This window comes from Monodelphis domestica, chromosome 5, assembly GCF_027887165.1.
Source record: "Monodelphis domestica isolate mMonDom1 chromosome 5, mMonDom1.pri, whole genome shotgun sequence".
In the NCBI taxonomy this organism is placed as follows: Eukaryota; Metazoa; Chordata; class Mammalia; order Didelphimorphia; family Didelphidae; genus Monodelphis; species Monodelphis domestica.
The window spans coordinates 234,241,573-234,260,114 of record NC_077231.1 but is presented as its reverse complement, the minus strand read 5'-3'; the positions used below and the strand labels follow the sequence as shown (position 1 = coordinate 234,260,114).

At 33.6% G+C, this 18,542-nt stretch overlaps 1 protein-coding gene across 11 annotated transcripts in view; it reads right to left on the bottom strand.

Annotated features, from left to right (window-relative positions):
• RBM33 (RNA binding motif protein 33) overlaps positions 1-18,542 on the bottom strand; it is a 184,092-nt gene that overhangs the window by 142,330 nt on the left and 23,220 nt on the right. For 7 of the 11 annotated variants that reach the window (XM_007504671.3, XM_007504674.3, XM_056799955.1 and 4 more), the window contains exons 3-5: positions 10,443-10,491; positions 7,780-7,856; positions 5,691-6,003 (exon numbers count right to left, since the gene is read on the bottom strand). In XM_007504671.3, the coding sequence (XP_007504733.1) occupies positions 5,691-6,003; positions 7,780-7,856; positions 10,443-10,491 (439 nt within the window). Of the gene's footprint in view, positions 1-1,892; positions 2,010-5,690; positions 6,004-7,779; positions 7,857-10,442; positions 10,492-18,542 lie in introns of all 11 variants that reach the window. The other 4 variants (XM_007504663.3, XM_007504664.3, XM_007504673.3 and 1 more) reach the window with 1 other exon arrangement.

Genomic DNA, 18,542 nt, shown 5'->3' with positions numbered 1-18,542 from the left:
TAATGATAGGTATAGAAAAGTAGAATGTAAGCTCCTTTGTAGTTTCATTGTTGTCTTGCTCTTGTATACTGTAGGCATTTAATGTTTACTAAACTGTAATGAATCTGTAGGGTAGTTGGGTGATCCACAAACACCTATATACAAACTAATATATGAAAACTGACTAAGGTGGAAAATGAAGCAGAGAGGAACAAAGCACTACTAATAAAGTAAAAAAAGAAACCCAATGAAGACAACTTGGTAGGTAGGAGGGGGAAGTTGCCAGGGATTGAGAAAAGGCTTCCAGGAAGGGAAAGTATTTGATCTTGGTTTGTTAAAAGGGTGACAGCAAAATAGCAGTATATATACAATTTTACTCGTGGGCAGTTCCCAACCTCTCCACCAAGGAAAGAAATATTATCTTGCTAACCAGAATCAAGATGATGAAAAAAAAATTGTCTATTACTCCATCACTGTTTCTAGTCATGTACAAACCTATATGTTCTCTTTCTCTTAAGTTGATCACAATCTTACAATTCTGTCCTTTAGTTTTCACTAAAGGACAGGCCTTCTGACATCAAGGATTGGCATGCTTTTACCATAACACACTGTTGCTTCATTCCTATCCTCTCGGCAGAGGGTACAGAAACTCCATGCCTTCAAGGACACTTAACCCTGGAGAGCAAATCCTTCTCCTTTTTATTGCCAGTTCATTTTCTCCAAGTAATGAAACACCTCACCCTCATTCTGGTACAAAGGTGAAGAACTAAAGGTAAGAATATGGTATATGTTCTCATACTTCCTTGCCTGGTTAAGTTTTGCTGAACGTTTTCTTTATTACAAGGAAAAGTTCAATTTGGGGGTTTGGATTAATCAGGTAGGATTATAGTGGTATGAAATACAAAAGGCATCAGACTTAAAAAGCAAATTGTATACTAGAGGCATCAGAGCATAACAGACAGGGCTGGCCATATAGCCAGAAAGACCTGGGTGTAAGTACTCTCTCAAACTCAATAGCTTTGGGGCCACAATGAGTCACTTAACCTCTCAATGCTTCCAGGAAATTCTCTAAAACTACAAAATGTAGAGGGATAGCTGAACTGTACTCACTATCAATAAGATCATTAAGTTGGGAGAGAATGAGAGGAAGAAACAGAGAGAAAGATGCTTAGCCACCCCCTAACCCCTGCATGATAGAAGTCCAAATCCTTTGCAGAAAGAGTCACCTTAGATATGGAACACTATCATTTAAAGCACCTGCCTAAATGAGAACACCTAAGGCTCTGGCTCTGAGCAAGTGCCGCTACCTGAAAAACATAAAAAAGAGGCTAGGATAAACAAATAGGCTAAATAGCTAGTCAATGGAACTGGTATTTTCAAAAGGATGGCTTTAGGGGGGAAGAAAAAGACTTTATGGCCTTAGTAAGAGAAATATAACAAGCAAGTTATCTATAATTCTATACAAAAGGGGTTACAAAATAATTCTGTGGCTTTCCCCTCCCTCTCAGTAAAAAGGTGCTGAGGTACTGAAGAGGTTGGTATCCATTTTGCCAAAGTTTAGCACCATATACATCTAAAGGATCACTATTATCATAACAATGACCCTGAATAATCAACAAAAGATTAAATGATGCTTGGTATATTTTAAGAAGGCAGTGAAGTTATATAGCAAGTTTTTAAAAGTTATTTCAGGTATTTTTAAAAGTTAAGTAAAATATTTGGGCACTAAAAGTTAACTCTCAGTTTTCAAAAAGTCAGCCTTCCAGAACTTATATCTGAAAGGTTCTACAGAAAACTAAGATTTTTAAAAATTATTTGCCTTTGTCGTTTTTAACTAATCCTAAACAGAAGTTTTTACTTAAAATCTGAACAATCAGCAACTCTTTGACCTTCTTAAAAGATGAATAAAATACCTCTTCAGATTCAGGAGCGGCTTGGGAATCAGCCATCTCCTCTAATTCATCTTCAGCCACATAGTCTTGCTCTTGCATTCCTTGCGGCCCACCATAAGACTGCATGTATTCTTCATCCTAATAGCCATTAAAGAGAAAAGTTTTTCTCACGTATCTTTTTTTTAAACACTTTATCATCACGAATCATGCTGTCATTCCAGTAAACTTTTCTGGGAATAATGTGCCTAAAGTCAGGTTCAGACAATGTAAATGAGACCCCAAATAGGTCATAAATGAGAGGTATATCATGCTGCCTAAACACTAAGTTTTTAAATAATGTTTCAGTTTTTACTTACAGGGAGCCCTGTTTAAAAATTCATGTTTTTTCTTTCCCTGCCCGATGCTAGGGGAAAGAGTTCTTTCTGTTCAAACGGAAACTGAGTGCAATCAGAAATGAAGAAAGCATTAAGACAACTAGAAGTCAAACTTTCAATTGCCTGTACAAATATAATCGAAGTCTTTAAATCCACTTTTTAATAAGCACTAATTAAGAGCCTATGATGTGCAAGGTTTTATGTCGATTTTAGTCACATTAATTTCAACTCAATCCCACTTTTAAAAAATCAGAGCTGATAATTATAGAAACAAAACTGACAGATTTTACTTGAATCCTTTTCTATCTCTGTAGTATCCCAACTACTCTTCAATGAACATTAAAATTTAGACAACAGGAAAAGGGGAAGGGGAAAAAAAAGAAAACCTATGTAATATACTAACTAGGCACTCATTTCTTGAATTAATGAGAATTAGTTGTATCTTAATATTGGTCATGGTCTTTTTTTTTCAGCATTGAAAATGAATTACTTAACATAACAAACTTCTTTCTTTTATATCTCAAGAATGCTTCACAATTTTTTAGCTTCCATTTTATTTCCCAGAAAATACTAACATCATCCAATTAATCACACTGGATACCACTAGATGTTATTCATGTCAAGTACCATTTCGGAACTTCAAGTAAATCCAGAGTATGAGCATTGTAAAATTAAATTTTTAACCAAGATATACAGAAAAAGAGTTCAATTAGCAGGGTACTCCACAAATATAATAAAATTAAATATTTTTAAATTCCATACTCTCTATCCTAAAACTTTCGGTTCATTTTTTCTGAAATATCATGCTGACATGAATTAAAAGGCCCTAAATAATATTTTGTTTGCAAAATATCAGAAAGTCTATCCACCATGACCATTTACTAATAAATATAATTATACAGTTAAACTGAAATCCTAAGTTACAAGTCACAAATTGACTCTGATTAACAGCATATGCAAACTTTGTCAAATTTTAATGATTTTATGCCTCCATCCTGTCCTAAATGCTTAGGAGATCAAGCTTCTCCTCCTGATTTTATGGCCAACTACCAGCACTTGGCAAATGTATAACAGTAACAAAACCAACAGTATTTTTGACATGAAAACCCTTGCTAATGAGGGAATTGTTTAATTTAAAAATATTATTAATTTCATTACAAAAAAACAACATTTCATATGCACCCTTCCTCAACCAGGATGTTTCCACTGCTAAGCAAACACTACATATTTCATGACTAAGTTGTATGTAATGTTATCAACTCCCATACCAAAAAACTGATTTAAAAAAACTAGTGTTTTCGGAAAAATATGCCTGAAAAGCCCCAAATCTTACAGAATAATAAATGTCAGAAAACCATTTTTAAAAAATTACAGTGTACATAAAATTATAATCAAAGTGTTAGGGTACCCTCTGAGACTAGTGAAAGAAACAACTAAATTGCTTAAAGCTTCAAAATTTATTATTTTGTATGCGTACTTATGACAATTCTATTGCCAAGACTCCAGATGTTATATTAAAAGAATCGCTTTACATAAATTCCTTTTGCAGCAAACTCTGCTCAGATACAGATAAGGAAATTTCCTCAATTTGAAAATTCTGTCTCTCCCTAGAGAGAATTATAGAATTTTAGATCTTAAAAATTGACCTTAATAGATCATCTACAGCCCAGGGTATGTGAAAAGATTGGGGGGAGGGGTTTCAGTGACCTTATTTGGGGGTGCAGGTGACACTGCATTCTTATATTTACTAACTGCCAATTGCCATTTAGCATTTCCTTCCAATTAGGTACTAGGCAACAAACAATATTCTGAGGAGTTCACAGACTACCCCAGACAAAGAAAAGGTTACGGTAAAGGATCATTGATCCAGTATAGCTCCTTTATTCTACAGACAAGGAAACTGAATCAAATAGTCATTGTATAAAAATAATTTAGCACATTTAAAAGAGCTCAGAATTAAAATAGCTCTCTTTATCTCCCCTTTAAGAAAATTCAATTTAAAAGGATAAACTCTGCCAGGTTACTTTGTGCATTCCTACCATAAATTTCTACACTTCAATCAGAAGGTAAGTCCAGGAAAAAATTCAAGGGTGCTTTCCTTTAGTTCTTCAGGAAAGGGAAAGAGCAGCTTCATGACAGCAGTAGAGATAGGTGACTAGTGAGGGAAGAGGAGTAAGTCACATGGAAAGCTTACTAGTCAAAAGGAGTTTTGAGGCAAGGATGGGGGATCAGAGGGAGCAGGGAGAACCAATCATCACCAAGAGCTCCAGATGTCCAGAAAATGATATTGCAGATCATACTACCACCACTACCACTACTACTTCCACCCTACCCCACCAAAGTGGCCATCCAACTTCCTGTCCCTCTACCCATCATCTCTCATTCATCCACAATGATCTCTTAATCATTCCCAGAAACAACCAATTTAATTGTTTTTACTACCACTGTTTCATCATCCTCCCTTTGTCACTATCCCTTCCCTTCCTCAATGCACACCTAGCTAACACTTTTGGGTCTCTTCATTAAAACCACTGTATGAAGATACACTTTAATATTCACAGATGTTTGCAATAGGAGTCAAATATTAAAACACAATTATTCAAAATATACCACTACAAGGCTATACCACCTTGACCCAATAAAATCATCCATCATCTCTTTACTTTTGCTTCACCTAAAGAACTCTAGTTCACTAGTAAATGGAGACAGAGAAATGGACTAATAACAACTTTTACAGAAACTGAAATAGATAAGTATTATGAACATGATCATTGTTTTTCACACTAAACTTCATTTAAATATTTATTTAGATATTTTTCCCATGAAGACTAAATAAGACATGTAAAAATAACTATAATTTACTGTTTTTAATAGGAAAAACCACAATCCCTAAAATTAAAATCAACACAGTCTCTTCCACCTTGATTACAAATAACAAATTATATAGGTGATATTTTTCTAAACTAACCTACAATCTCTTTATTCTGTTTTAGACAGTTCTCAGTTACAAAAAAGATGAATGAGCAGGACATCAATCACTTTCGAATATTAGCACCTTAAAGATGTCTTTAGCAGGTCAATAATCTTTTCACCTTCGAAGGACTTTATCAGATCTTGTCTAAAGCCTGGATAAAAGCTTTTGCATTAAGTACTTCTAACAATTGGCAGTGTATCTCCACCACACAAAGCTGTTTTCTTCCTTATGGACACAATCCTCAAGGTCATGATTCTCAGCAGCTTTCCAGCATGACAAAGAAGCATTACCTACCGCCAAACAAGCTGTCAACACAAACTTTGTCATAGCCTAGATAAAGAAACTGGCAGACAGTGATAATAGGTCTAATTTCCCTCACTCCCAAGGGAAGTAAATAGATTTCAAATCAGTCTAAAAACCTATGCAAGAAAAGAAATGTTATCTTTGGAGGTACAAAAGAAAAAGACTCACTGGAAATTCATCTAGAGGTTCATTGATTTCAATGTCTAGCACTTCATCATTGTCAATTTCTTCCTCCCCCTGTTCTTCCACATATTCTATTTGGTCTTCTGTCAACTCAGCATCATGGCCTTCATATTGTTCCTCTTCAGTATAGTCTTGAGGGTATAATTCAGATCCATCAGATTTGTGATAAATCATTTCATCCTCTCCTTGTTCATATTCCGATTCATGTTCTACAGATTGATCGTTAGTATTGTCGGAGAGTTCAAATGATGTAACCATGCCAGATTTAGGATTAAGACTAATTGTGACACCCTGAGAACTAAAGTGGACAAACATAAACAAAATGAACCATACAATTAGACATTAATGCAAAAAGCTTATCAAATTTTTTGCTACCGAAATTTAAACCACAGTGAGAATTTAACATAACAATATAGGCAAATAATTCATATTTCCTTAAGCAGTGATCTAAAATGAAGCTTTACATATTGTATGACTCAATTCACAAAATCATCAGCCACAGACTATTTGATCAAGATAATCAAATCAACCAGATGGTCTCAGGTATATAAGGCAAAAATCCTTGAGGGTAGATGGAAAAACTGAATGCAATTTCAAATTTTGATAATAAAAACTAAAAAAAAAAAAAAGCTAAAATTATATTTTCAAGTACTTTGAAATTACAACCATATCTATAATATTAACAGAAATATTTTTATTTTAACTATTTCTCACCATACTTTTTTAAATGTAGAATTTATGTTAAGTAATTCTCTACTATAATATATAATTATAAACTTTCAAATGTTTAATAATTTATTTATAATAAATCCTATTTATAAGTGTTTAAAAGGTTAAAAATATTAACAAGCATAAAATATTATTTTATCTAAAGAAACAAAAAACAGAAACTAATGAAGACAGGGAAAAAAGTCAGATTTATAAATAAGCTAATACTTTAAAAAATATGAATGACTAACTCCAAATGATGATTTGATATACCATATGAAATAAAGAAAATTCTGAAATCAAAGAAATTCTCTGAAATCAAAGAAATTCATGGAGAAAAGTAATAACTTGGGTTGAAAAAAACATGTGTTAATAGCCAAGCATAAAGTAACAAATACCTACTGAATTATATCAGTTTAATATGACTTAAAATATATTTAAGACAAGAACAAAAATATAACACCATAAAATATCAAATTTCCTTTTCTATATCAGTTACTGAATGTCAAATTATTTCCCCTGACTTTTCCCTTAAAAGTTTAGCAAAAAAGCAGAAAATAATCAATTATCCCCTGTTCTAAAATATACTAATAATTCAATTTCTGATAGATACTTGGAAAGTATTTCAACAAAAACAGATTGAAAAATAACAATGATCATAGTAAAACAAATTATGAATCCAAAGGAACATTTCCAAAATATTCATCCTTGAAATAAAATGGTATGGCAAAACTGTAATCAAAGTTGTAAAAAGAGAATCTTCATAGGATCCTCACAGGCTATTAGCCACAATTTAAATTAACTGGTTTTAATAACAGGATTTATGTGTTTTCAAATTTTTCATATATTTAGGGGCAACTGGGTAGCTCAGTGGATTAAGAGCCAGGTTTAGAGATGTGAGGTCCTAGGTTCAAATTCGGCCTCAGACTAGGTTCAAAATCCGGCCTCTGACACTTCTCAGCTGTGCAACCCTGGGCAAGTCATTTGGTCCCCATTGCCTAGTCCATACCACTCTTCTGAGTTGGAACCAAGATGGAAGGTAAGGGTTTTTAAAAAATAAAAATTTTTTTCACAGATTTGTTGATCTCCACTCAACATATCAATAAATTTAACATGAAATTTTCATTAATTTTTAAATCATTTATTTGTATATATACTAAATATATAGAAACTATGTATATACACATTAGAATGTAAACAAAAAAAATTATTTCAGACACAAACATCAGAACGAACTCTTCAAGCATATGTTTTAAGTATGAGTATATGGCATGCAGTTTTAATGCATGTAAACATACAAACATATGTATACTTTTCTTCATTCAAGTAAAAACAAAATGTAAAAAATTTGAATTTAATAAGGTACCTGAAATTTAGTTCATCTTCATTATCACTTTGCAAAAGATCATCATTTAGTTCTTCATCTGACAAGTCTGACTGATTCTGTATGAAAAAATTTTTTCAACAATTTATTATTTGTCCTTTCTATAAACATCACAAAAATGGTCAATTTATAATGTTCAAATTATTTTTAACCTTTTGCAATTGAAACATGTTGTCTAGTAATACAAATCACAGGACCACTGATTAAGAGTTAAAGTAATCTAGCCCAATCCTTAATTTTATAAATGAGGAAATGAGACCCTTTCTATAGCACCAAAACACCTCCCCATGATCTGCCTAGACAAATTTCTAGGTTCCATTGGATACTACGGTATTAAGACATTAAACTGGAATTCAAACCACTTTAACAAATTGTTATCCCAAATACAAGAAACTGCCTACACACTTGAAATACAAAGACAAAATTAAACAATCCTTGCCCTTAATAAATTCTAATTTTATTTAAGAGATTAAGCTTTTTATTTCTACTTAAGAGATTAAGTATATATACAAATACATGTGTACCACCTAATCTGAAGAGGGGCGAAGAGATTATCCAAAAAGGGGAAAGAAATAGGGAGATTAAGGAATTTACAAGAAGTTGTAGTTGATACTTTACCCCAGCCTTAAAGAAGATAAGTATTCCAAAATATACTGATTAGGAAAGTACATTTCAGGATTGTGTGAGGTAATAGTACAAAAATGGAGCTGGAAAACCAGTTGAAACCAGATTTGGGGTATCAAATACTTGCTTGAATTGTTTCTATTTTGTCCTATAGAGAATATTTCTGAGTACAGAGATAGGATGGTCAGATATCCTCTTAATAAGATTATTTTGTTAGCACTATAAAAAATGGACTAGAGATCCACTGGAAAAATCTGAAGTAAAGAAATCAATTAAGAGGCTATTAAATGGTTCAGGCAAGAGTGATAAGGACCTGAACTAGCACAGTGGTTGTATGACTGAAGAGAAAGAATTCCAAAGATGATATACAAGTAGGTTTGTTAAGAGGTAATGAATGACTTAATCATTTTAGAGCATCTCTAACATTTAGGAATTTTCCCCTCAATCTGTTGCCTTCTTCCACTTGAATTAGAGTGAATTCCTGTCAATTTTTAGAACATATTTTTTAAAGGGATTGTTTGTGAATACTTAAAAAAGGAGGCAATGTTTACTCAGAGCCAATATGGGGTCATTAGGAACAAATCATGACACAGTCATATAATTTCTTTTTTATAAGGTTATTGGGTTAGTAAAGAATATTCCTTACATAGAAGAATCCCAGCAAAGCATTTGACAACAGGTAAAGGATGAGGGGGGAAAAAAAGAGACAAATGATGAAATTTAAGTTATGAGAGTGAATAACTGGGAGGATGGTCCCTTCAAAAAAATGGTTGTTTCAAGGTGTGAGAATTTAAGATAAATCTGTACCCCGTTTTCTTTTTTAAAAGGAAAGTTTAATTTTGAATTTCAAAATCCATTTCAGTTTCATCCCTACCCTTTGATAGGATTAAGAGCAAGGCCTAAGGTTTATCTGTATAAGGGGGACACATGCATACTCTGGGAGAATGCCAGAAGCCTCTTGGCTCCCTGGCATCCCAGAAAACCCTTGCCTCTTATCCCATGTGACTCCTGGAATCCAGAAGACTGGTCTCTGACTCGAACTGAGGGGAGACCCAGAAAAAGTAATGACTTAAGGTGTAAGTTATTTATCAAAGAATCTCACCCCTCTTTTTTGACTAAGCAGCAAGCAGCAAGGATCAAGCAGCAGGAGTAAACAGAAACAAGGAGCAGTGAGCTCAGGTTAGCAAGGTGACCAGCCATTTGATTATATCCCTTTTTTTCTTTCTCTGACCTGCTCTTCATTCTTTAATAAATAATTATAAATTGATATACAATCTCTAGAGAATTCTAATCATAACAAGGAATATAAGAAATATTTCTGTTTTAGGACCCTAAACATGAGTTAAAGATGTGAATGGAACATTAGGTAAACAAACAATTAAAGATGTAGGAACAAGACAGGATTCAGGAGAGGGATCAAGGTCCAAATGAGAGTCAAATGTGCAGAGCTGGACATTTTAGATCTTCTTGTTCACCCAGTTCCAAATCTATATACGCAAACATAGGGATAAATGTATCCATTTCGCTCAAAAATGTGATAGTGAAATACTTTGTCAAATGATTTTCTGGGGTCCTTCTATATCTAAGGAATATTCTTTATAAATCTAGTAACCTTGTCAAAAAAGTGAAATTAAGTTATTTAATATTCCCAATTTCATTTTACATGTAGCTTTTAATGAAGGCATAATTTCTATGCATTATTATGGTATGACTTAAAGAGGCTTGTTTTGTTTTGTATGGGAGATAGGGAGCTATCTGTAATTTCATCAGGGGAGGGAGCACTTAGTGACTGAACCCCCTTTAACAAATTAGATGAGTAATTATTCTGCAACTCAGAATGTTAAGCTATGACACTAAGGGGTAGATCACTGACTTATCCAGGGTCACCTAGCTAGGATGCAGCAGAGAGGATTTCAGACACCAAAGATAACCCTCCATCCTTTACGAGACACTGATTCTTACTACTTAAAAGAAGCTGAACTTTAAGGATTCATTTTCAAATAAATCTACTTGTTTCTTACCTTTTTGCCAGACAGCAAATCTTCTCCAAGCAAATCATCTTCAAGTTCACTGGGGGAAAAGAGTAGCAAATCAATATCTATTTCTATAATAAAGCATCTTAAGGCACTATACTTTCTATCATATAAACGAGCATCATATAGTAAGACAAAAGGAATTAACTAATGGCTCTAAGGTTTTACAATGTTTATATACATATTTATAGATTTTCTTTCCTCAACCCTCTTCCAATAGTAAGTATAGGTAAGTAAATATGTATGTATGTATGTGAGTAGTGAGTATATAATTATACATATATACACAAAGATAAGTGAATATATACACACATAGATCCATGTGTATATAAAAACTCTTGAATGTATATGTATGCTGGTACACATAATATATGCTGATTAACTAACTTGCTGACATACAAATAAAACATAAAGTCACACAGTATAAAGATATAGAGCCCCAAAGTGGATAACACTATAATGAAAGTAGTAATAAGCTAGGAATCAGCTTCTCCCCCTAGCAAGTTATTCTTGGCCCATGTCCTCTTCCATATAATGATAGACTAGATCATCAATCTCTAAGGTCTGAACAGAATTAAATATTATTAATCTGTGAGGAAAAAAATACACTGAAAGGTGAGGACAGCTAATTTTTTTACCAACACCATCAACCAAAAAATGTAAAAATTTTATTCTGGGAACTTTGTCAAAAACAAAATAATTAATATAGAATATTAAAATAGCATCATCCTCTTAGAAATATATACTGTATATAAAAAGTAAATATGAAATTATTTTAGGGGAGAGGCAACTTAGGAAGAGGACCTATCACCTGGGGGGGATCTTCATGTGAATAAAAGCACTGGGCCTTGAGTCAGGAAGAGAGTTCAAATCTGGGCACAGACAAGGCAAGTCATCTGTTTGCCTCAGTTCCCTCAACTGTAAAATGGGGATATTGATAGTGACAATGCTTATTATGAGGATCAAAGGAGATAATATTTGTAAGTTACTAGACACAATATGCCTGATAATTAATAGAGGTTTAATAATACTTCTTTTCCATTCTCAATAAACACAAATTAACAAAAAGAAAAAGAAAGTTTCCCAAGAATGCAATTTTTAAATTAGATTAATTCATTAATCACCTATTATACAAAAAACACCGTTCAAGGAGTTAGTGATGGGTGGTAAAGAAAAATTACTCTGAAATAAAAAGAAGAGGAACAAATCCTACTTCTGATGCCTGTTATCTGTGTGATAAATTTGAGCAAGTATTCAATCTCCCTGAACCTTAGTCTATAAAATTATGAATCTATAAAATTGGAGGCGTATGGGGGAATTAGAAAAGATGGCCTCTGAGATCCCTTCCTGCTTAGATTTATGAATCTATTATTCAAAGGTCACAGATGCAAATCCTGCTCACATGGAGCTTATCATCAGTGGTTTTTTATAAATGTAAAATAAGTTAAATATTTATTAGGTCCTTAATACCTGCCAGGTATTGACTTGACTCTCAAAGAGCTTAAAATTCTACTGAAGAGTGAAGGAATATGATCTGTGAGCAAGTAAACAAATATAATTTGAATATGAAAAGGGCACAAACTAGGAGGATTAGAAAAAACTATATTGTTTAGGGTTAGCCTTCCTTTTTTTTTAAGCCTTTACCTTCCGTCTTAGAATCAAAGCAGTGTATTGGTTCTAAGGCAGAAGAGTGGTACAGGCTAGGTAATGGGGGTTAAGTGACTTGCCCAGGGTCACATAGCTGGAAAATATCTGAGGTCAGATTTGAACCCAGGCCCTCCTGTCTCTAGGTCTGGCTCTCAATCCACTGAGTCACCCAGCTGCCCTCATTACCAGCCTTCTTGAGGAAAGAGGAGGTAATCAGAAGAAGGGGGATGGGGGAGACAGGGCAGGGACAAGGAGATGAACCATAGATTTTTTTTTGACATAGCTAATGTGAAAACTTGCTTCTCTTAGATAAGAATATTTATTATTATTTATTATATATTTATAATAAATCATATTGTAGTTATATAATAGTATTATTATATAAGTGATAAATATATATAAGTATATAAATAAATACATATAAGAAATAAACAATATTGTAGTTACATATTATATATTTTAATTATCTGTAGGAAAGCCACCACATGGTTAGCAAGTATGATTTAAATTAACAGATAATACTAAAAAAAAGATGCAAAGTCATCAGAATATAGTGATTAATAGCTTGAGGTATAAGTAGAAAATACAGAATATGGTTAAAATACAAAAAGAAAAAAGCTTTCTACAGGAGGTGGCATATGCAAAAGCCTTGAAGAAAGAGAACAGTTCTAAAAAGGGTAAGCATGAAAAATATATAGCGGTCAGGAGAGGGAGCTTGGCATTTTTGGAATGGAGATAGCATGAAGTCCAACTGAGTTGGAAAAGAAACTAGAAGAACAGCATAAAATAAACTTGAAAAAGTAGGTCTTTAAATTCCAAGTTGAAGAAGCTATAGTACATTCCTTCATGAGCCCCAGTTTCCTCATCTTTTATGAGAGGCAATAACCTTAAAAAAAGTTATGGTGAGAAAAGGTATCTAAAGCACTATGCCGCTATCATTATCATCATCATCATCATCATCATCATCATCTTAAAAGTATCTAGGAGTCACTGAGGATTTGGGAGGAAGGGAATAACATATCAGACCCAGACTTTGCAAAGATTATTTTGGCAGCTGTGTAGAAGATTGTCTAAGGAGAACTGAATGGAAACAAGACTAATTTAATACAGAAAAACAGAGAAAAAAATTAGTACTGTACTACCAGCAAGCTAGGTCAAGATAAAAAAGGATCATTTCTAACTTAGGAACAATGAATCATCTATGGTTTCATTGGGTGCCATTTCATTTAAGTCTTGAAGAGCAGGTAGAAAAAGAGGGGAAATACAACATTGCAGAAACTGAACTATGTGGAGGTGGGAAAGCATAAGACATAAAAAGTATCTTTTTAGCTAGAGTAAAAACTGCCAAAAAAAAAGTCTGAAATGTCTAGAAGAAGTTTAAGCTTGGAAGCTGCTTCTAGTTAACTTCTAATATCTAACATTTGATAGACATGTTCCTGTTATTCTGATTAGACTTAAAAAGATGGAAGAGAAACTAGTGGCAACACAGATTTATTCCTACAGAGATTAGAATCAAGGAGCCAAAAATCCCATTTGCACAAAAGTAAGAGCAAAGTCAATTTGCTATTTATTAGAACCTCACCCCTCCTGGTCTAGTGACCTTGAACAAATTTCTTAATTTATATGGGCCTCAATTTCCTTTCCATAGAAAAGTTAAGAGACACTGCTTTAAAATAAATAAAATACGTGTATGTATGTATAAAAGTATCTAAACTCTGGAACTCAATTTTATTTCCATAAGCTTATCTTCAATAGTATTAAGCCTCTCTGGATTCAAAGCACAATCCCTCCATATAGTTTCATTCTGTAAAATCTATTTATGTTCTTCATATAAGTGCCAAATTGCTAAACAGTAAGTATACAAAGAATGGCAAGAGATAGTATTCTCTGCTCTCAAAGAGCTAAATCTAATAGAAGAGACAACATGAAAATCACTATGTACAAACGCTATAAAGATAATCAATAGAGGGAATAAATTATAATTAAGAGGGCTCAGGAAAGACAATAGTTAACTGGAACTGAAAGGAAACTAGGAGAACCAGGATGTGGAGATGAAGTATTACAGGAATGGGGAATAATCACTAAAAATGCCTGGAGAAATGAACTAGAGTTTCTTGTGAAAAGGCCACCAAGAAGTCTGCTGTCACAGGATCAGAAGAATATGTTGGGGTCTGTAAAGTATAACAAGATTGGAAAAGTATGAAGTGGCCAGGTTGTAAAGGGCACTGAGTACCACTGAAGTTTCTTGAGCCAATTCCCTGGGTGACAAGGTGAGACCTGTACTTCATAAAAATTGATTTGATTGATAATTGAGTGGAAGGTAAACTAAAGTTAGAAGACACTTAAGGCAGAGAAACCAGTCAGTAGGCTATTTCAACAGTCCAGGAGGGAAGATGATGAGGACTTGCACCAGGATAATAGTACAAAGAAAGGAAAAGGGACAAGACAGTATTAAGAAAACAAAATGGAGGTATATTATATATTAAGAAGGTTACATGGGCAGAAACTGGCAATATAGCAATATGAATATGAGTGATGAGGAATGAACAGCTGAAGATCTCTGGGTCTGAATATGAGTGACTGGGAGCACAGTCCTTAACAGTAATAGTGAAGGAAAGGAGGCAAGATTTTGAGAGGAAAGTTAATAAGTTCAGTTTTGGACATGATGAGTTTAAGACATCTCTGGGATGTGTAAGATGTCTAAAAGGCACTTGATACAAGTCTGTAGGTTAGAGCTAAATAAGTACAACTGAGATTCATCAGCATAGAGAGGATAACTGAATCCATGAGAGCTGATGAAATCACCAAGCAAATCAAAGAGACCAAGGCAGTAGAGGGAAGAAATTATAATTAAGAAGGCTCAGGAAAGACAATAGTTAACTGGAAATGAAAGGAAACTAGGAGAACCAGGACACCTACTTTTAGGAGGCATGACCCATACAAAGATCCAACAAAGTAGACCAAGAAGGCGCATTCAGCTAAATAGGAAAAGCAAGATATAGTAATTTATATCATTAGAAGGTGATTCACAGTCTCAAAGACTAGAAAGAGATTTAAAAAACTAAGATTAAAAAAGTCATTAAGATTTTGGCAACTGAGATCACTGGTAACTTTGGGGAGAATAGTTTCACTTGCAAGTTGAGACTGGAAGCCAGCCTATAGAATTAAAAAGAAAAGGAAAGGAAATGGAATTATTCATTAAAAACAATCTCTGTATTAGCTGTATGACCCTGGGCAAATGACTTAACCCCAGTTGCCTAGCTAGACTTAAAATTGTTTCAAGGCAGATGGTAAGTATTTTTTTTCTTATGTCTCTAAAAAATTTTAGTGAAAAGGAGTAAAACAGATATGGAGTAACAGCTAATAGCTAAGAAACAAATAAGAGGTCTTTGAGCTAAGGGAGATATGGATATGTTTTATGCAATAGGGTAGTGGACAAAGATTAAAGAGGACTGAAAGGGTAAGGATAATGAAAGGAGCAATCTGCTTGAGATGAAGGGATTGGGACAGAATGTGATCACTTGTGCACAAAGACAGTGTTGCCATAGTAAGGAGAAGCACCCTTTCAAGACAGGGATGAAGGAGAAGATAGTGGTAAAAGGAGGTGAGAGGAGGGAACTCTCAGAAAATGGCCTTGATTTTTTCATTAAAATCCAAAGCAAGGTTCTCAGCTGAGGTGGTGAAGGTAGGGAGAACTATGGGAGATTTGAAGAAGGATGAAAAGGTTTGAAAGAGCAGTTGTGGTGAGTAGGATGAGTTAAGTATGTGTAAAACAACTGCTTTACCATTATGAGAACATCATTTTGAAGTGGAAGTGATCCAAGACTGAGGCTTGGAAGGGCAAAATCACCAATAAAACAAGAAGGCAAGGAACTCAAAAGAAGAATATGGTATAAAGTTCAAATGGTTAACAATGGGGCAAATATGGGGATGAGAGAGAGTAGTTAGTGGAGAAGTAATGTCCTGGGAAGAAGAAAAGGGGTCAAATAATTGCAGATCTCAGAGAGAATGAAAATTGGCTTACAAGGCCGAGAGAAAAGTGGAATGACAATAGACTGCATGAATTTCATAGTTCATGAAGATAGAAGTGGGTAATGGCAAGATCAAGAGTAGTAGGACCAACCCATCTTTGGGTGGTAAAGCAATCTAGAGAGGTAGGTCATGTGAAATGAGTTAAATTGAGGAACTGAGAAGTTGGGGTGTTTGTGAGAATACATACACTTCTAATATGACAACAGAGCTTGGAGAAAAAACAGAAAGACTATAAGGCAGGCACAAAGAAAAATCAAGGCTGGAATAACAATATTATCTCAAGAACAGATAAATCAATATATCACAAGAATCTCCAAAATAGTTCTAAAGAAGATAATTGGCACTGCCAGAAGGAGAAATTAGCAAACGAAGATTTCATGAAGATAAATTTGAAAATTGATAATGGTCTCTGAGGAGCAGTGCTACTTAGGTAGAAGGAAAAGGACTAAATCCCTCCCCCACAAAAACATATGGCATCATCAAAACTGTAGGAAACAAACAAAAAGAAATCTTCTAGCAGACAGAATTCAATAAGATAATATTTGAGCTACTAGAAAAAAACAAAGAAACAAAAAACTTCTAAATCTCATATTCCAGGAATCTTGCTCCAAAAATTGTTAAGTATTAGAAACAAAGAGTAAAACTTAAAAGGGTTCACAGGATGTCAGCAGAAAAGAATCCTAATATAGTAACTAAGATTCAGAGTTTCTCAGTAAAGGGAATGCTTAAAGCAATTACTAAGAAAGCACCAATTCAAACTGTAATAAAACAACTCAATGACAAATTAAAAAGCTATAATGCAATATATCCCAAAATATATAAAAATGGTCACCACTCCAAGATTACCATTCTAAAAAACTGAATAAAATCCATCAGAGGAAAGTATGGTTTCTTTACTCAAGTTATTTCTTTTCTGATAAGAAATATAGATCCAAGCAAAGCTTTTATCATATAAAATAAACCCAGCAGATGAAACTTTAACAAGGAAATTTAATCTAAGGAATAACATTAGTATGCTGTGAAGAAGAAATAAGCCTACTGTAGCTTTTAAGTCCTAGTATAGGATATAAAATCTAGAATATGGATAATTTTTTTAAAATGCTAGGAATTTTAGGAAGAATTCTATGAAAAAGGAACAAAACAAACATCATCTGGGGAACTGAAGGGACAAAGTATTTCTTAGAATAAGGTACTACAAGTATAAGTTAAACAAAGAAGTAAAAGAGAAATGATGATTCCTAAACATTACTCCTATTAGGGCTCCAGGAGAAAAGTAACCTTTTTTTAAAAAAAAGAATCTCGTATATCTATTTTTGGTAATTAATTTGGATTTTTACAAAATAAAATGGGCTTTTGAAGGAAGAAGCAGTTTTATGTTCAGGGAATGAGTCTAGGATGTTAAAATCATACTTTTGACTAGAGGAGGTCAGTAATATAACAGGAGGGAAAATTAAACTTAATATGTTAATGGATAGAATTCGCCAATAAAAAGGAAGTGAATTGCAAATTTGATTAGGAAACAAAATTCAAAATTTGATTGCTTAGAGATTAGGATAAAATTTACTGTTCTTTTGATGAATAAAAAAAAGAAGAGTTGCCATCATGCTTTCAGATAATGATACCTTTTGTTTGCTAATTCCTTAAGAAAGGCACAGTTTAAGGTACCACAGATAAATGAAAAAAAGTAGAAAGGTAGCATAGTGAATATGGTTCTAACTTTTGGATTCAGCAAAACTTGAGTTGTATCCTACCTTTGAAATATAAAATCTATTAGACTATGGACAAGTCATTTAACCTTTGAGTACCCAGAGCAACTCTCAAAGACTTACAGATGAGTTGCAAACATATAGTTGATGTGGAAAATTTCAGAACCAGAACATTTCTAGTATCAATGAAATAAAAGATATGAACCTCTGGACAACCTTGCCCTCTTACTCCTCAAAAAATCTATTAAAAATAAAATTTATTTGTCAAAAGGCACAGCAACCAAGCTCTTAAAGGAAACTTATTTTTTAAAGGCTTGATATCAAGGGAACTAATGAAAAAAAAAATGTGAAGGAAGGTGGCCTAACAGCCAGATCTCAAACTGTACTATAAAGAAGCATTCATCAAAACAGTCTGGTACTGGCTAAGAAATAGAATGGTAGATCAGTGGAGTAGATAAGATACAAAATATACAGGGGCAAATGACCTGGAAAAGCCTATTTGATAAATCCAAAGATTCCAGCTTTTGGAATAAGAACTTACTATTTAACAAAAACTTCTGGGAAAATTGTGAAAACAGTATGGCAGAAGCTAGGCCTAGCAATACCTCATACCCTATACCAAGATAAAGTCTAAATGGATATACGATTTAAGATATAAAAAGTGATAATACAACTAAATTAGGGGAACACAGAATTGTTTACA